Source organism: Pongo abelii, chromosome 11, assembly GCF_028885655.2.
Source record: "Pongo abelii isolate AG06213 chromosome 11, NHGRI_mPonAbe1-v2.0_pri, whole genome shotgun sequence".
Classification (NCBI taxonomy): Eukaryota; Metazoa; Chordata; class Mammalia; order Primates; family Hominidae; genus Pongo; species Pongo abelii.
Window position 1 is genome coordinate 134590237 of NC_071996.2, and position 20130 is coordinate 134610366.

The 20130-nt window shown below is 49.6% G+C and overlaps 1 protein-coding gene across 1 annotated transcript; it reads left to right on the forward strand.

Moving 5' to 3' along the window:
* Positions 1-2580: 2580 nt before the first annotated feature.
* Positions 2581-19782, forward strand: C11H2orf72 (chromosome 11 C2orf72 homolog). The gene is made up of 3 exons (XM_024243915.3): positions 2581-3392; positions 6525-6638; positions 11815-19782. The coding sequence occupies exons 1-3, from the start codon at positions 2750-2752 to the stop codon at positions 11952-11954; spliced, it is 897 nt and encodes a 298-aa protein (XP_024099683.2). The 5' UTR covers positions 2581-2749; the 3' UTR covers positions 11955-19782.
* Positions 19783-20130: the final 348 nt, after the last annotated feature.

A 20130-nucleotide genomic window follows, 5' to 3' on the forward strand; every position in this document is an offset into this window, starting at 1 on the left:
CTTGCTATTATTGAGCACTCTTAGTTCCTTTTTTTTTTTTTTTTAAGATAGTCTCACTCTGTCGCCCAGGCTGGAGTACACTGGTGTAATCTCAGCTCACTGCAACCTCCGCCTCCTGGGTTCAAGCGAGTCTCCTGCCTCAGCCTCCCAAGTAGCTGGGATTACAGGCACACACCACCATGCCCAGCTAATTTTTGTATTTTTATTAGAGACAGGGTTTCACCATTTTGGCCAAGCTGGTCTCAAACTCCTGACTTCAGATGATCTGCCGGCCTCGGTCTCCAAAGTGCTGGGGTAACAGGTGTGAGCCACCATGCCCAGCCAGATTTAGTTCCCTTTTTGATAGGGCACTTCCTCCAATAGTGTTTTCAAAGAAGGGCTATATGTGATATGCCTTCTGATTCTTTACATACCTGATAATTTAGCTAGAAATCCAAATCCAGGGTCAAAGTTATTTTTCTTTGATACTTTAAAACAATTTTTCCATTTTTTCTTAAGCCCAATGTTGTTGCTAAGAAATCTGAAGTCAACCAGATTTTTGTTCCTTCCTCAGTCCTTCTACTATCCAGCCTCTGGGAATACAGGTGTGATGGCCCAAGCTTTAGCAGCCAATTTGGATTATGAAGATGTCAGAGGGCAACAGTGACCTGGTATGAAATTTGAGTCTTCAAACACCTAGTAAAGCAGAACTATTATACTATTTCAGCCACAAACTGTCCATCCCCAAACTTCCACAAAAGAGAAAAAGAAATTTTCATTGTTATTAGTGTTGTCTGTGTTACTAAGAATCTTAATTCATATATCCATTAAACCTGCTTTGTTTTATACTTTCCAGAAGCCTAATATTTTTATTTTTTATTTTATTTAATTAATTTTTTTTTTTTTTTTTTTTGAGACAGAGTTTCGCTCTTGATGACCAGGCTGGAGTGCAATGGCACAATCTCGGCTCACTGAAACCTCCACCTCCTGGGTTCAAGCCATTCTCCCGCCTTAGCCTCCCAAGTAGCTGGGACTACAGGCATGCACCACCATGCCTGGCTAATTTTGTATTTTTAGTAGAGACAGGGTTTCTCCATGTTGGTCAGGCTGGTCTCCAACCCCCGACCTCAGGTGATCCACCTGCCTTGGCCTCCCAAAGTGCTGAGATTACAGACACAAGCCACAGCGCCCGGCCCCAGAAGTCTAATTATTTTTCCCAGTGAATTCATGTTTCCCTAGATATCAGCTACTTTGGCTGGCGATAGGTACACCTGGAAGAGACTAAAACCTAGGCTCTTCCTATATCCCACCTGGGAGCTTAAGGAATGGGGGTGTGATGGGACTTGCCTCTGGCATCAAATGTGAATGTAGCCACTCCCCATGTGCCACCCTCACACACACCAGACATCCCACTCAGGGAACTTCTGGACACTCTCCTCTGGCCGATGCTCTTTCATGAGGTGGATCTTGTGGTTGGAATTCCTGACCCAAGAAGTGGGAAGAAGAGGCTGCCGGGTCTGGTTGTTCTGTGCTGCTAGCCCCAGCCTGATATGCCATCCCTGGCTAGCACAGCTGTTTTCTGCCTCCAAGCACCATGGCAGTGCTGGGGAGATGGGGTTGAGAAATGGTCTACTCAGGCCAATGCAGGCAAAGAAAAGAGCACAAGCGTATAGGGTTCACTCAGCCTATCCCCTTCTATGGCACTGAGGGGAGGAGGCGACAGGCCTTCCCCGGTTTTACATCGGTTTCTCAGAGTCATTACCAACTCCCCTCTTGCTTCTGCGGCGTCTTTAGAGTACTCTTCAGAGGAAGGTGCCAGCCCTTTAAGTACATTATCATCTTGTCACTTTCTGCTTTAATTTTACATTTCATTAAAAATTACGTGAGATGTAAAACTCAGTTCTTGAGTCGCACTCGCCAGATTGCAGGTACTCGATAATAGTCACATATGGTGCAGACAAGAAAAAACTTTTCCATCATCACAGAATGTTCTACTGGACAAGGCTGACCTAGACCCTTAGAAGGAAGGGAAATGCATTCCTGCTTCTGACCTGGCTGGCCCCTTGCTCCCCACGCAGATCAGAGCACCATCCGTGTCCTGCATCTGGCCCCCTAGACTTTCTGCTTTACGGAAACAGTCAGGGTTTCACCCCCAGCGCCTAGGGTGGTACAATAAGTATTTGTGGAAATAATGGACCCTCGGTCAGTTTTTGCTAAATGTTGAAGCCCAAAAGGAAAGCTGGGTGGCAGAAATAACCCCTGCGTGTTCTCTTTTATCTCACCTTCCTACCCACTTCTGCGCCCTCCGCCCCCTACCCCCCTACCTCCCACCCCACCTCCGCAAAACCCCAAACTGTGCGGGACTCTGCTCCAGGTCTCCAAACGATCTTATCTAGTGAGGGGATAATTGTCTGTCTTCCCACCCTCGGCTGCCCAGCGCCTGCACCTAGTAGGTGCTCAGTAAGTATGTGTGGCATGGACGAATAAATGAATGAATGAATGACTCTCTGTTTCCCCGCGTCTGCGCAGGGACTTCGGGAGGAGCCACCCTTGGAGGGCTGGGGAGAAAGCCCTCTTCCTCCCACCCGGGCCCGCGATGCGGGCTGAGCCCAGGAGAGAGTGCTCACAGAGGCCCCGCCCGGGGACCCGGGGGTCGGGCTGGGCTCGGCCCTCGGGGGCGTGTCCTCTGTGCCGGGGCGCCACCGCCCCGAGAGGCAGGCAGCGGGTGCGCCCGGGCCGCGGCGGCCGCAGAGGGCGGGCGGCGGCCAGCATGGAGCGCGAGCTGGAGGCGCTGGCGACCCGGCCCGCCCGCCCGGTCGAGCCGCCCTTCCAGGCGTTGGTGGAGGCGGCTGGGGGCCGCGGGCAGGTGCTGCTGGTGGGCGAGCTGTGGGAGCGCGAGCAGAGCCGCGCGCTGCTGCGGGACTTCGCACGGGCGGTGTTCCCGCCGGAGCCAGGCGCGGGCAAGCCGGGCGGCGCGGCGGCAGAGGGCGCGGGGCCCGGGGCGGCGCGCGGGGCGCAGAGGGCGGCGAGGGCGGCTGGGGCGGCGGGGGCGGCGGCGGCGGCGGCGGCGGCGGCGCGCGCCATCCGCTCGCCGCTGGTCTTCGTGCTGTGCCGCGCGTCGTCGCTGGCCGCCCGGGAGCCGCGGCGCCGCCTGCGGGAGATGCTGCGGGACGTGCGCGGCCGGCGGCGGGCCGGGGCGGCGCTGGTCGGGGTGCTGGTGGCCGAGGCCGGGCCAGAGGACGCGGTGGCGCCGGCGCTGCGGCTGCTGGAGGCGCTGTTGCGCGCCGTGTTCGGCCGCCAGGGGGGGGGGCCAGTGCAGGCGGCCGCCTACTGCCCCGGCCTCCCGGCCTCCTGCTTGGCCGTCCAGGCGGCCGCCTGCAGAGCCCTGCAAGCCGCCGGAGCCGGGCAACCAGGTGAGACTGCGCGGGGCCCGGCCGGGCGCGGGCGGGCGGTGGCTCGGGCACGTCCCCCAAGTTGGACCCCTTTGGCCAGTCCCCCTCATTGAGCACCGAGGTAAACTGAGGCTCAGAGCAGGGAGGTGCCTAGAGCCAGGCCTCGCAGCTAGCGGAGAGCGGGCGCTGCGTAGCGGATCGAGTCTGTCCCGGAAGGGTCCGAAGTGCACGGAGTGCACGGGAGATGCCTAGGGGGCGTGGGAAAGCTGAGGGGCCGAGTAGAAGGCAGAGGGAGTGGGTAGAGAGAAGGGATGAATCGGGCAAGGCCGAGATCTAGGAGTTACGGGGGTGGGGAGAGAAGAGGAGTGGGGAAGGAAATGGGAAAGCCTTGGGATGGGAAAGTTTCAAGGGGGTGGATGGGTGCTAAGGAGATTGGCGGTGCCAGAAGCTAAATTCTAGGGCGCTGCGCAGCTAGAGATGCGTCGGGAGCTCTAGGAGGGGCGGAGGGGCATCTCCAGCGCGGTGGAGGCTCGTCCTGGAAGCCCTGCCTGGTTTTAGGAAGAGGGCAAGGAATGGGTGCTCGGGACTTGAAGTGTGGGGAGGTGAGAGGGACTAAGAGTACATTTTCTATTGATTTCTGGCCACCCACCAAGGCTGTGCACCCAACTGCTGTGTCCCTCAGCCTCCCCCAGGTCTGCTGAGGCCACCTTTTCCCTCCACATTCTCCTGAAAGGTGGAAGGGATTTAAGGGTCTTTTCCCAGCCCACGTGACTGCTGCCATCAGCAAAAGGGTCGGGATCGCCTTCCTCCTGGAACGCAAGGCTTTACGGGAACTCTCCAGTGTTCTAGGATGAAAATATGCACATTAAGAGTAGCTGCATCTGGCTATCTCAAGGACAAAAAACCAAACACCGAATGTTCTCACTCATAGGTGGGAATTGAACAATGAAAACACATGGACACAGGAAGGGGAACATCACACACCACACACGGGGGACTGTTGTGGGGTGGGGGGAGGGGGGAGGGATAGCATTAGGAGATATACCTAATGCTAAATGACAAGTTAATGGGTGCAGCACACCAACATGGCACATGTATACATATGTAACAAACCTGCACGTTGTGCACATGTACCCTAAAACTTAAAGTATAATAATAATTTAAAAAAAAAAAAGAAAAAGAAAAAAAAAAAAGAGTAGCTGCATCTGGCAAACCCGGGAGATCTTTGCACTCTCCAGCTCCCAGCTTTCTCTCCCTGCCCAGCTGGGCAGTCCTTCAAGCCCTCCAGCCCCTTCCTCTTAAGTAGATAATGAAGAGAGTGGCTATATTGTGTGTCTCCTGGAGTATTGGCGTTGTTTGGGGGGCGGGGGGTCCCAGCAAGGAGACCTGGTACCTGTGATGCTGCCAATGTCACATTCACCTGCCAGCCTGGCCTGCCTGGGCGAGTGCGCCCGCCCTAACCCTCCTCCCTCAAGGCGCAATCCGTTTTTTTGTTGAGGCTGTGATTGTTCTGATTTTTGTTTCAACCCCTTTGCTGACCAGGCCTCCAAGGGAAAGAAGGGAATTCACGCACATTTTCTATACCCTAATGAGTGCACGCTTTTTTTTTTTTTAGATGAAGTCTCATTTTGTTGCCCAGGCTGGAGTGGCAGTGGTGCGATCTCAACTCACTGCAACCTCCGCCTCCCAAGTTCAAGCGATTCTTCCATCTCAGCCTCCCAAATAGCTAGGACTACAGGCGCCTGCCACCACACCCGGCTAATTTTTGTTTTTTTAGTAGAGACAGGGTTTCACCATATTGACCAGGCTAGTCTCAAACCCCTGACCTCAAGTGATCCACCCACTTTGGCCTCCCAAAGTGCTGGGATTACAGGCATGAACTACCACACCCTGTCCCTCCTAAGCTTTTTGTAGACACATTGCTGTTGCCTCAGCCTGAAGAGCCTTTTCTCCTTCCTCCTCCTCACTTGGCCAATCCCATTTGTGCATTCAGAACTGGACTTCCTCCTCCAGGAAGGCTTCCTTGACCTTCCCTGCTCCCATTTGCAAGTTCACTGGCGAAATCCCAGAACCCTTTATCCCTTTGCTCTCTGAGCTCTTACCACATGATTTCGTTCCCCTGTGAACGTGATTTTGTTCCCTTGTGGGTTTAAACACCATCTGCAGTCCCATTTCCTGATACCCTGCCTGACACGCAGAAAGAGTGAATGAATCCTCCCTTCCTTTTAAATAAACACTCATACTTCTGCGATTTTAACACTTTGCAAGGGAATTGTTCTCTACTATGTTAAGCGCTTTCCTACTTTTATAAAAACATACTGAACAAAATTAAACCTCTCACAAATGACTAAAGGTCATGAGTGAAATTATAACTTATAGCCCACTGATTTCTTTGCAGCTTTTGCAGTGGGCAGAACTATTATCCTCACACCAAATGGATTCATGTCACTAAGATTTCGCTAGTGGTTGGATCTGTTTTTTTAAAGTTTTCCGATTTCTTTCCTCACCGTCTGATGATCATTCTTATTCTAGGTTGCTTGCCTTTTGGCAGTGCCCTTTTACCCAGTTCGTGGTACCTAATCCAGCTGCCTTTGGGTTGAAAAACTAAGGATACAGTCTCATTACATTTGGGTGCAGGTTAAGAGTAAATAGGTCCTGAATAAAGATTGTGAATAACGATTTTCCTTGTTTTGGTGCCTGAAGTCTTTAAAAAATAAATAAATAAATAAAATAAACAACCTAGTTCCTGTTGACTTTATAGATTACTAAAAAATATATCTATTCCTGCCAAGAAATAGTTTGAACTAAAATCAGAGGGAACGTGCAGCTCTTTGAGTATTTTGTTTGGTGCCATGTAATTGTAATTAATTTCATGTCATTTTCATTGCTTTAGTTTCCTCAACATGGTACTTACATCACAGGGCTTTTGTGAGATTTAAATGAGAAAACATAGATAAAGTAAAGCAAGCATTTTTAAAGTTCGTTTTTAAAGTACAAAAACCCGCTTTTGCAAATCAGACTCTGTGTTTTTAATCAGTCAGTTGAAACTAGGGCAGTTGACAGTTGAGGCGCTTGATTTGCTGAATGAAATCTCTCAGTCTTGTGAAGTGGGAACCATGTGACCCTCTGACTCAGGTTTTGTGTTCTTCCTAGTGGAAGGAGCCTGGGAGAGGCCAGGCGTCCCCAGACTGCTGGCCTGCTTTTCCTGGGGTCCCTGGAGCCGGAGGAAGAACCAGGATATTGCTGCCTGCAGAAGCCCAGCTCAGGGTGAGTGCTCCCCGACCTCCTGCATCCTGAGGGCCAGGTGCATGGAATTACGGGAGTGGTCACATGAACTTGGGGACCTTAGGGACAGAGTGGACCAACATCTATGGAGTGCTTGCCATGTGCCAGGTGTGGGGGTGAGCAATGTGAGGTGCCCATATGCCAGGCAGTGGGCACATGGGCTCGGTCAGGCTGGGCTCTTTCCCCAAGAGTCTCCACCTAATGAAGGCAGTATGGGGAGGGCTGTAACAAAGGTGTCCCCAGGTGCATGGTGGGGTGCATGGGACCAAACACAGCAAGTCTCCCTGAAGGGTCCAGGGAGTATCCTAGAGCAAGTGATATTTGAGCCGGGGATGGAGGGATTTTCATAGGCAGAAATGGGAAGGTTTGGAAAAGGAGCACTGAGCTAAGGAGTGACAGCATGATGTCATGCTCAGAAAAGGGACCACCTTTGAGAGGCCCCTGGAGTGAGGTGCAGAAGGAAACCAGTGAGGGCCAAGGCTGAAGGGAAGAGTTTGGACCAAATCAGGGTCCCAGATGTGCAGCCTTCGGGGGTAGTGTGCCATGAGCGATTTCTGAGCAGAGAGTTTGGGGTGTGTTTAGAGAGGTGGACTCTAGGAGAGGGAGACACCTCGGCAGAGCCCACCTAGGAGGAGGCTGCCGTGTCCCAGGAGGGATAACAGGAGGCCTGGGCCCGACCTGGGCAGTGGGAATGGAGGGGAGAAAACTCACCCGGGAGCCACTCCTAGGTGGAATCATCAGGCCACTAAATGGAAGTGAGGGAGAAGGGGAAGGGGAAGGCACCCCTACATTCAATGCTGATGTTAGAGAGATAGGACGCGCACTGATCCCCGCCCTTATCCACGTGAGATGCTTTAAGACACCTGTGGATGCCTAAAATCATGGGTAGCACCAAGCCCTACGTATACGCTGTGTTTTTTACTGTACATACATACCTATGATAAAGCTTAATTTATAAACTAGGCACAGTTAAGACATTTAACAATATATAATAAAAGTTATGTGAATGAGGTATCTCTCCGAAAATATCTTATTGGACTGTACCTCAGGTAACTGAAACTGCGGATAGTGATGCCGTGGATAGGGGTGGCTACAGTGCTCGGAAGCAGGGTGTAGCCTGCTGAATGGACACAGCCCCATCCCAAAGTGCACTGAGAAGTATAGCTTTGTTACAGAAACAATGGATGGTGGTTCAAAATTAACTTTCATTGTGTCTCTTATTTAAGAAAGAAAACCATTAGTTGATGTGTCAGTCTTCACTGCTGCATAAAAAATGATCGCAAGTAGGTCAGGCGTGGTGGCTCATGCCTGTAATCCCAGCACTTTGGGAGGCCGAGGTGGGCAGGTGACCTGAGGTCAGGAGTTCAAGCCCAGCCTGACCAACATGGTGAAACTCTCTCTCTACTAAAAATACAAAATTAGCCAGGTGTGGTGGCACATGCCTGTAATCCCAGCTACTTGGGAGGCTGAGGCAGGAGAATTGCTTAGACCCCAGAGGTGGAGGTTGCAGTGAGCCAAGATTGCACCATTGCACTCCGGCCTAGGCAACAAGAGTGAAACTCCATCTCAAAATAAATAAATAAATAAATAATCGCAAGCTTAGCAGCTTCAAAGGCATTGATTAGGTCCCTGACTTCTTGCTGGCTGTCAGCTGGGGCTGCTCTCAGCTCCAAGAGGCCCCTGCCATTCCTTACTCTCACAAGCCCTCTCACAAGAGATCCTCCTTCAACCAGCAGGAGAACCCCCCTCTCCAGTCTGCTAGGAGGAAGTCCACATAACCTAAGGAGTCAAGGGAGTCACTAGCCATTGCATTTGTCAGAGAAACACCCTACTCCCCAGAGTGACTAAGCTATCACATTCACAGAGCCCATCCAGACTCAAGGAAGGGCTTTATAAGGGGCCAGAATCTTGGGGGTTACCTTAGAATTCTGCCTATCGTGTTTGAAAACTCAAAAAAAAGTCCAAAAAAAAAAAGAAAGAAAACAAATGTGAAACATCATTCACTTAATTCCATCATTCAGAGATAACTACAATTATATTTTGGGGCACACCATTCTATTTACCTATCTCTCCTTGTGCTATTTAAAATTTAATAAACTCACTTCTATATCATCTTCAAAATGCAGCAGACATTTAAAATGTTTAATTGCAAAAATGCTAACTTCAACCTCTCCACCATCATTTTGGATATACTTGGAAACTAAAGGAGAAAAGATGAAGCAACAGAATCATTAACCATTTTACGTAAATCTTGGATAATTTCTCTCTCTGTGGTATGTACAAATCTCATGTAGAAGTGAATGTATTAAAATGCAAATGGCATTTATGGACTATGTACACACATTGATAGTATATGATAAATATAGGATATCATAATTACATGCATTTATACAATCATGAGTTGCTTAATGACAAGGATATACATTCTGAAAAATACATCTTTAGGGGATTTTTGTTGTGTGAACACGATAGAGTGTACTTACAAACCTGGGTGGTATAACCTACTAAATGCCTATGCTATGCAGCATAGCCTATCGTTCCTAGGCTACAAACCTGTACAGCAGGGTACTGTCCTGAATATTGTGGGCAACTGTAACACAACGGTAAGTAGCTGTGTGTCTCAACATACCTAAACATAGTAAAGGTACAGTAAAAATATGCTATAAAAGATCAAAAAATGGTACATCTGCATAGGACGCTTACCATGAATGAAGTTTTCAAGGCTGGAAGTTGCTCTGGAAGTCAGCGAGTGAAGGGTGAGTGAATGGGAAGACCTAGGACATTGCTGTGCACTACTGTTGACTATATAAACACAGTACACTTAGGCTACACTACATTTATTTTAAAATATTTCTTTCTTCAATAATAAATTAACCTTAGCTTACTGTAACTTTTTTACTTTATAAACTTTTTTATTTTTTGGCCAGGCATGATGGCATGTGCCTGTAGACCCTGCTACTCCAGCGGTCGAGGCAGGAGGATCGCTCAAGCCCAAGAGTTCAAGGCTACAGTGATCCGTAATCCTGCCATTGCGCTGCAGCCTGCACAACATAGTGAGACTCTGTCTCAAAACAAACAAACAAACAAAAACCACCTTTTTAAATCATTAAAAGCTTTTTGGCTCTTTTGTAGTAATACTTGGCTTAAAACACGAAACACTGTAGAAATGTACAAAAATATTTTCTTTCTTTATATCCTTATTCAATAAGCTTTTTCCTTTTTTTAATTTTTTTTTTTTTTTTTTTTTTTTTGCTAAAAACTAAGACATAAACATGTGCCTTAGCCTACACCTACACACAAGGTCAGGATCATCAGTATCACTGTCTTCTGCCTCCACATCTTGTCCCACTGGAAGGTCTTCAGGGACAGTAACACACATGGAGCTGTCACCTCCTATGATAAACAATGCCTTCTTCTGGATACCTCTTGAAGGGCTTGCCTGAGGCAGTTTTACAATTAACTGTATATATATAAACTTTATATATGTGTGTGTGTATATATATATCTCCTGCCTCAGCCTCCCGAGTAGCTGACATTACGGGTGTGTGCCACCATGCCTGGCTAATTTTTGTGTTTTTAGTAGAGATGGGGTTTCACCACGTGGGCCAGGCTGGTCTGGAACTCCCGACTTCAGGTGATCCGCCAGCCTTGGCCTATTATGTGACTGGCAGCGAGGTAGGTTGTTTCCACCAACATTGCCACAAACATGTGAGTAATGCATTGCACTGCAACATCAGGACAACTACAAGGTTACTAGGTGACAGGAATTTTTTAGCTGTGTTTCAATTTTTTTTTTTTTTTTTTTTGAGACGGAGTCTCGTGCTGTCGCCCAGGCTACAGTGCAGTGGCACGTCTCGAATCACTACAAGCTCTGCCTCCCAGGTTCATGCCATTCTTCTGCCTCAGCCTTCCGAGTAGCTGGGACTACTCGCCCGCCTAATTTTTTGTATCTTTAGTAGAGACGGGGTTTCACCGTGTTAGCCAGGATGGTCTCGATCTCCTGACCTCGTGATCCACCCGCCTCGGCCTCCCAAAATGCTGGGATTACAGGCATGAGCCACCGCGCCCAGCAAGCTATGTTTCATTCTTATGGGACCACTCTCTTATTAAGGTTCGTAATTGACCAAAATGTCATTATGTTGCACATGACTGTACTTAACTGTTTTGGAATCTTTCTTCATCAATAACATTCTATAACTGCCTTCCATAGCAATAATTATATGTCAACAACATATTTTCTTTTTTGAGGTAATTCTAGATTAACATGCAGTGGCAAGAAATCATACAGAAATCCCTGCACTTTGCGAGGCCGAGGCAGGGGGATAGCTTGAGCTCAGGAGTTCGAGACCAGCATGAGTGACATAGTGAGACCCCGTCTCAAAAAACAAAAAAGGAGATCACCCAGGGAGATCCTGTGTATACTTTGCCCAGTTTCCCCCAATGATAACATCTTGCAAAACTATAGTGCAATAGCACAAACGGGATATTGACACTGACACAATCCACAGATCTTATTCGGATTTCCCCAATTTTACTTCTACGCAGTGTGTGTGTGTGTGTGTGTGTGTGTGTGTGTGTGTGTGTGTGTGTTTAGGTCTATGGAATTTTATATATTGTCTTTAATGCCTGAATCCCATTATATGTGTGAGCCATAGTTCACTCAACCAGTCCCATTGTTGGACATTGAATCAGGACACTTTCAACTGCAAGTAAAGATACCGTGACACACACTAGCACAAGCAGTAAGAGAAATCATTATCTCACCTAAAAGACAGTCCAGAGATGGAGTCGGCTTCAGAGTTGGTTGATTCAGGGGCCCAGGGACCCCACCAAGCACCCAGGTTTGCTCTTTCTCTCTCTTGGGCCATCTTCAGTGTCAGTTTCATCCTTAGGCTGGTAGCAAGATAGCTCCAGCAGTTCCACTAATTATTCCTAATTATTTTCTTAGGATAAAATCCTAGAAGTGAAATTTGTGGGTCAAAGGGTGTGTACATTGTTAAGGTTTTTGATATGTATTTTGTTTTGTTTTTTAAGTAGGTATTTGCTGGGGCCAACTTTCTCCTTTTCCTTCCTAGATAACTCACTCACAACTGATTCAGTGATTTCTTCTGATTCAGTGATTTCTTCTGATTCAGTGATTTCTTCTCCTGTGTTCCAGAAGACTTCCAGGAACCTGAGGAGGAGCTGGCACTAACAGCCGTATTTCCCAATGGAGACTGTGAGGACCTTGGAAGGGGGTCAAAAGCCTGTGATGGAGTCATCCACACTCCTGCTGAGCCCACCGGAGACTCAAGATGAAGGCTGGACCCTTGCGCTGTCCCTGGCTCTAACCTATAGACTGGGGCCTGGCTCCCTCTCACCGGCCCCCAGGGTCTCCATGGAGACTGTAGAAACCCCCGCGTGCTGGAGGCCTACCGCACTCACGGTTACCAGCTAGATAGTGGGGCTTACTAAGACAAGCAGGACCTAAAACAGTGTCTCCCCTGGGAACCTACTCCCCACCCAGCATTTGCTGAGTCTGATCACAGGGAGGTTATTTTGTATCTCTGGCTCGGTTTCTCTGAGCCGCTGAGACAGATGGCTCTCTGCTTTGAGGCTCTGCAGAGCTGTGGCACCCCACGGTGTGTCTGCAGTGTTCCGGGCACATGCATGGGCACTCATCGTTGAGAGTGCAGCGGGGAAGAACTCTGAACCAGAAGTCATCAGAGCTGAGGTGTGGCCTTGAACATGTCACTCAGTCTCTGGGGCTTCTGTTTCACAAATGCATGAGGGAGCCACCAGCCCAGTGGCTTTAAACCAGGGGCAGGCTGTCCCTCCAGGCAGCATTGGAAATGTGTGTGTGTTGAGGGGGTCACAGTGACTGTGGGGGCACCCCTGGCATCTAGTGGGCATCGCACAATGTGCAGAACAGTCTCCAACAGCAAAGAATTGGTCCATTCAATGCCAATTGTAGTACCTTTGAGACATTCTGGCTGAGCCAATGCCTTCTCCCTGTCAGAGTTCCCCAGAGCAGAGAGGGTCAGGCTTCCCTGGACCTTGGCTCCCAGAGCAAGCCAAAATAAAGACTACACTGTTGCCTTGGGGGCTTGTCGGGCCAGGGCCAAGACGGCCTGTGTGCTGCAGGGCCAGGACAGAAATAGCCACACATGCCTGTGAGAACAAAGAGACTCTTTCTTTCTCATGTTGACATCGACTTTCTGTGCCAAGTCCTTTGGGTATAAGGATGCTAGGGAATTCCTATAGGCACCAAACAGAAGGAAAGCTAGGGGCTGGGACTACTGAGTATAGGACTTGCTCTAGCTCTCAGGTCCTAGCCCAAGCTCAATGCAAACACAGCCCCTCCGGGCTCTCTGTTTCTGTGAGGTTCTGGAATCCCTTCCTCTGTGTCCGTGAGTCTGACAGAATCGATGATGTTCCCTTAGAGCCAGGAAATCCATGTGTTTACTCACAGAGGGAACTCACCATTACCTCCCTTGTCTTCTTTGCCTGCCTTGGAGAAATCCAGAGTCTTCAAAATGGCAAAGGCAGCTCCTGGATTTCCCTGGAGGGGAGGCACTAGCTGAGGGAAGTAGCTCCCTTCATTCATGATGCACAGTTTACGCAGCAGACACACAAGTGCCTACTATTTGCTCAGTGCCCTGCAAGGTGCTGCCTAACTTTGATTTGTTATTTCAGCTCTCTCCAGGATAGTGCCAAATGGTGCAATGGGAAACCTGTTTTGCTGGGGGGCTCTAGATCACCGGCTCCAGAACTCCCGGCTGCCAGGGTAGCCCCTACCCCCAGCCCCTTGCTCCTGGACAGCAGTGGGTCTCACCTTTAGCCTCTGCCCCCGGTTCTGGTCTGACCCAACAGAGGGGCTCTATGATATTAAGAAGGGGCCCTTCCTGCTCTGTGCCTCAACCTATTCTCCATAATAGGGAGTCTAATCCTATTCCTTCCCTGCCTGATGAGGATGGTGTAAGGATGAGGAGGATGGCATCTCATTTGGGGTTTTTTGGCAGTGGGCCTCATTTTAATCCTGCAGGGCTGCCTGCCAGTAGATCCATCCAGCTGCTTCCTTGTAGCCAAGAATGAGTTCAATGAATTGTGATTCACTGATTTTATTGATTTTGTTTTAAAACAGGGAGACTGGTATTTTTGAAGCTGCTATCATTTTCTATTTCTTTATTAATTTCTTTGTAATCATCTTGTTAAAGTTTTCGTATTTAGTGGGAGAGGGAGCTTTGTTTAAGTTTGGAATTTGCCTAGGGCAGAAGTTATAAGGCTTCCTAACCTTTTGTATGTATTGCCAATATTTGAAACTTGGGAGATTACGTATAAAAAATACCTAGTTTTCTGGGTGGAGGATGGGGCATGCTGTCATCTCAAGTCGGCTGCGGCTCACCCCCACCACCTTTACCCCCTCCCCTGCCCTTCCCATCCCCCACTGCACTTCACTCATGTAAGACGCCTGCCCGGTGCTGGTCCAGGCAGGCATGTGAGTTTGTAGCCTCTGCTCCAAAGGATGGTTTACACATTATTTTTTTCATTACCTTCAGTATTCCTGTGAATGGTTCAAGAGAGAAAGTCTTCGTTTACTAAGATTTGGGTTCTGCCTCCCAAGTGACAATACAGGGCTGAGATCCACCTCAGCTTCTTTGAGATGTGGCCACCATAAGTGTCATCGTTGTAGGGACAGTCTCATTGCTGTCTTCCAGCAGACAGAAGAGTTAGGTGCCAGAAAGGACAATCTTGATGGTGGGTCCCTCCCTGAAGGACTTTAAGAAGGCATAAAGGGGTTGGGGTGGAGGGTGGCATGTGAAGGAGGAGGCCCTTGATTAGGTCAGTGGTCCCTGGGAGCCATCGGCGAGAGGCCTCCAGCCGGGTGACAGTCTGGGCTCTCGGGTACTAATCGTTCTAATAGGGCAGTGGTTGTGGCGCTTCTGACTTGAACTGATAATTCCCATATCTAATAAAACCAAGAAGTACCTCGTTGATATCTTACAGAAAACAAAATGGATCTTCTTCATTCTCATAATGGCTCCTTGCAGAGAGACCCTGGAGAGCAGGGAAGCTTGGAAAATGGTGGAAATCAGTGGCCTGAAAGCCTCCCAGCCTCTGCCCTGGGTGATATCTCCCCTGCCCTACCAGCTGGGATTAAAAAACCTGTAGCCAGAAAGCATAAGTATATAATTAAAAAACGATTTTAAAATTTTTATAGAGACGGTCTCACTATGTTGCTCAGGCTGGTTTCAAACTCTTGGGCTCAAGTGATCCTCCCACCTCGGCTTCCCAAAGTGCTGAGGTGACAGGCGTGAGCCAATGGCCAGATTTTTGAAAAGATAGCATTCAGCTTAGGCTACAATGGTGTGTGTGTGAGCGTGTGAGCACGCACATACATGTTTAACCAGAGCTAAAATAACCTTAACTGAGTCTCAGAGAATCCTTTCTACTGTTTGGGTCACACTTTTTCTCCTCTCCTAGTGTTTGTCTCCAAACCTTAGTGCACAAGAGTCCCTGGGTTGTCAAACCCAAAACTTAAGGCAACCCTGCAAAGGGGCCAGGAGCTGAGACCCCAAACCTTTGATCTGAACGAGCCTCCCTTACCCTAGCAGAGAACCGTGGATTCAGCCTTGCTGGAGAAGGTGAAGGACTGCCTGGTTAACTTGAAAGCAGCCTGTACTTTAAAGTGTAGCAAAGTGAAGCTGCAGGCTTTATTCCCTGGGGTCAGGAGGCCTGGACTTTGTCCTGTTTGTATGGCAAACACAGCCAGCCCAGTGAGTGAGTGCAGGAAGCTGGCTGTTTGTACCCAAGGGCTGCATAACCGCTTCTGACCTGGTTTTGTGTGTTAGTGGATCGAGGATTGGGATAGACGTGGAATTTGGCCTGGGCAGCCTGCCACTTGGGTAACCTTGGAGCTCAGGAAGAAACGAGGTGCAAGGGAGAGGGTGGATAGCCAGGATCCCACATGGACCCTTCAGATGCCTTTGGTCTGAGCCAGAGCCCTCTGGGTCCCTTATGTTGGGGCTGCCTAATTGGGACTGGAGGCAGAGACGGCCCTCCTGGGTCGTGCCATGGTTCACACTGTAGTGGGGGCCAGGATGTGGGGTAGCTCAGGTCCAAACCTCGGCTGGGTGCTGAGGCCACTGTAGGGCTGTGGTTTTGGCAAGGGTGAGAACCCTCTCTGGTGTCCTTCCTGGGCTCCCCAGCCCCAGCCAGGACTCCTGCCACAAATGCAGACTGAGGACTGCCTGTTCTTTGACCAGTGAAATTCAGAGACCCTCAAGGAAGGCTTGCTGCTGTCCTCGTCTGCCCTTAGAGTAATTAGGTGCCTCGCTTAGTCCTGTGACCAAGCCTGATTTTGAGTCATGGTTACAGAAACTTAGTCTGTGTCTTGTAGCCCTGAGTTCCTCCTCTTCCTCACCAGTTAACAATATCTCAGAGCAGGGTGTTGTCCTGAATCATTACCATAACCCCAGCCTAAGCTCATCCTGACCACCACTGTCCCAGGTATATCACCGGCTCCAGAACTCCTGGCTGCCAGGGTAGCCCCCGCCCCCAGCCCCTTGCTCCTGGACAGGAGGGAGTGGGTCTCACCTTTAGCCTCTGCCCCCGGTTCTGGTCTGACCCAGCACAAGGCAGCTCCAAAGAGTGGAGAAAACCTTGAAGCAAAGCCAAAGGGCCAGGCCTGAATGGGAGGCCAGAAGGAAGAAGGCCCAGGAGAAGGTCTAAGCCAGCCCTGTCTAAGAGGAATCTAACACAGGCACATAGGTAGCTTTCTATGGTGGCCACATTAGAAAAAAGTAAAAAGAAATAGATAAAATTAATTTTAAGCATACATTTCATTTAGCCCAATATATCTAAAATATCATTTCAACTGTAAATTATCGAGACATTCTGCATTCTGTTTTGCATATTGTCTTTGAATCCCACGAGTTTACACTTAAAGCCCAATTCAGATATTACATTTTCATCAGAAAAACTTGATCTGTATTTAGATTTCATTAAATGTACAGTCATAAACATTCACATCCTCAAATTGTTTCAGATATACTCAAAGGTTTTGCAGTTATGGAATTAGTATCTATTTTTAAATTTCAATTAATTAAAGTTAAAGTTTAGAATGTGTTTCCTCAGTTGCACTAGCCACATTGCAGCTGCTCAATAGCACCTATGGCTGGTGGCTACTGTATTGGACAGCACCCCTCAAGAACAGGGGAGGCCTGGCGCGGTGGCTCACACCTGTAATCACAGCACTTTGGGAGGCCAAGACGGGTGGATCACCTGAGGTCAGGAGTTCAACACCAGCTTGGCCAAGATGGTGAAACCCTATCTCTACTAAAAATACAAAAATTAGCCGGGCGTGATACCGGGCACCTGTAGTGCCAGCTACTTAGGAGGCTGAGGCAGAGAATCGCTTGAATCCGGGAGGCAGAGGTTGCAGTGAGCCAAGATTGCGCCACTGCACTCCAGCCTGGGCGACAGAGCGAGACTCCGTATCAAAAACAAAACAAAACAAACAAAAAACAGGGGAAACAGGTGAGAGGCCTGTCTTGAGGGTTCATTGTGATTCCCGCGGCTGTTGCCTCCCCAGTCACCCAGAGCTTGCTGGTCATCCCAGACCCTTGGGCAAGGGCAGGACAGCAGCGTCCGGCAGTCGGTTTGTGCAGGGCAGCCTTCCAATTGCCCAAAATATGCGGCTTCCTGGACACCATCCTTGGAAGAGAACCTAGTTCCTTACCGATCCTTTCGTGCCTCAGTCCACCCAGACCAATTCCGGTCTTGGTGAGGCGTTTCCCTCTGACCAAGCACCCACTCATGGGAGGCCCGTGTCACCCGGCTGCGTTTCGCATCTCTGCTCCCATGAATAAATGCATTTACTCTAAAAACGTATGGCACGTGTGTTGTACGTGAAACAGCCACCAGCCTCGTGCCGAGTAGCCGTAAAATCTGTGGTGTATTGAGCGCTGCGCTGCGTGTCCCGGCGGCCCTGCCAGGTAGGTGGATCCGGCCATCCCTTTTCCTTTGGCGGGAGAGGCTGGGCTCGGGGGACGCCCGCGGCTACAGCGCTGCGCTGCGAAGTGGCAGAGCAGGGATTTGATTCCCGGGATCCCAGGCTCCATGGGCCTGCCCTTTCCACCTTATCTCCGTGCAGCCCAAGAGGCATTCGAGCTTGAGTTTTGACGGGAGAACGGAGCCCTTCTAAAACCCGGGGATTTGAATGCCTGCAAGCTGTGCAGTCAGTGCGCTAGGGGCGGTCACAGCTTCCTCCCGAGCGCTTGCCTCCTAGGAAGCATTGCGCCCACTAGCGGGCGCCGCGGGGAGATGCTCTGGGCAGCTCGGAAACCACGGTGGCCTCGCCGGGAAAGAGAGCGCCTAACCCAGGGCTAGGTACCGCCACGATTTCCTTCACCCTGACACGGCCCCCAGCCCAGCCGATACCTGTGTGAGGTCACAGCTGACGTCGATTGGGCCTTGAGAAGTTTTGTGTCGCTCAACTTTGGAGGGAGGTTGTTTCTAAACCGAGCACATCCTAAGAATTCTTTCCGTGATTTCACTATGTCCTAAAAAATAGAGCTCATTTTAGAGTTTTGGACAGGGCAGGGGTTTCAGAACCGTAGGTGTGAGTTCTAGCCCTGTGGCAATAACTAAATGACCGGGTGTTCATCCGATCATCCGAGAAACATTTATTGAGCACCTATTATGTGCCCAATACTGTGCTAGTTACTCTAGTGGACAGTGAGATGAACTACTCAAGATGTGGCGTTGCTCTTGAGTAGTTCCTTGTCTAGTTGGGACTGAGGCAAGGAGATGTGATGCCAGCTGGGTAGGGTAAAGGCTTTAAGGGAACCCATGGTGGGCTGGGCCAAGAAAGGCTTCCTGGAGGAGATGCCACCTAACTGAGACTCAAAACAAGTGGTGTTAGCCTGGAGTGTGGGGGAGAGAGCCTTGACGACAGAGACACGAGCAGGTACAAACAGCACTGAAAAGGTACATGGCCACGTGGCCATGGGAGCTTCAGGGGTTCAGGATGGCTGAAGTGTGGCATGCCAGAGCCACACTCCAGCCACATGAAGACAGTCCCACCATCCTGGAGGAGAAAGTCGTGCTCCTGTTGGTTCTGATCATGCTCCTGGCTGGCTGTGAAGAGTGGACTGAAGCCTTCTGGGACTGTAAGCAGGAAGTCAAGGCTGTAGGAGGCTGTCGTGGTCTGGAAAGAGGAGGGAGAGGCAACTATTGGGTAATGGAGTGAGGATGGAAGAGGCCGGTGTGAGAGATCAAAGAGGAGATCTGGTGCTGACTGTTGTGGGAGAAGAGAAGAGTCAGATTTCTGTTGCAGTGGCTGATGGATGTCCTTCACCCACACTGAGGTCAAAGAAGGAGATACACAACTGTGGGACGACAACAGCGTGGACAACTTTGAGGTCACTGAGTTGAAGGAGCCTATGATTCTGCCAAGCAGAGCTGCCCAGGAAGTGTGTGAGTCTGTGCTCAGGAGAAAAGGCAGGGCAGTAGAGACACATTTTATGAGCCACCACTTTGTGCACAGCAGCCAATGAATGGCATTTCACTCTTACAGGGGATGCAGGGAGTGAGAAGAAGGCTATGGACAGAAACACAGAAGAAAGACACATAAAAAAATAGAGTCCAAGATGGGGACTGAAGATTTGAAGGAGCAGAAGTAATCAGAGTTGAGTTTCGAAAAGATCGCTCTGGCTAAAGAGTGCAGGATGGACTGGAGAGGGAGAAGCCACAGGCATGGGCCAGTCACTCAGGAGGGAGAACAGAATCCTCCGGGGGGAGGAGCCTGATGTCTGTGTCCAAGCTACTTACCTTTTGCCCATCTCACAGGTTCAAGTGAGGCTCACATGGGGTTGTGGCAATGACACATACAACATCCAAGTGGAAGACAGGATTGTCCTCTCATACAGAATGCCTTCTCCTTGAAGAGCAGAGGTGGCATGTTGACCACCTCTCTGTTTTAAAACATGTTGAATTAGTAGCCAACATTTAAAATTCTGGAGATGTTGCATGAAATTCTGATTTCTGGCTTCTCTTAGAAAAAACATAAGTCTTCCAACAGTCACCCTGCATTCTTGGCAGGAACTGAGTAGCAGTTGCTCTCTTTAGCAGTTGCTCTCTTTAGATGGGGCACTCACTTTTTTTTTTTTTTTTAGACGGAGTCTCACTCTGTCACCAGGCTGGAGTGCAATGGTGTGATCTTGGCTCACTGCAACCTCCGCCTCCTGGGTTCAAGCGATTCTCCTGCCTCAGCCTTCTGAGTAGCTGGGACTACAGGTGCCCACCACCACACCTGGCTAATTTTTGTTTTTAGTAGAGACGGGGTTTCACCATGTTGGCCAGGCTTTGGTCTCGAACTCCTGACCTCAGGTGATCCGCCCACCTCAGCCTCCCAAAGTGCTGAGATTACAGGCGTGAGCCACCACGCCTGGCCAGGAACTCACTCTTCATCACAGTCCCCACCACCCCCTAG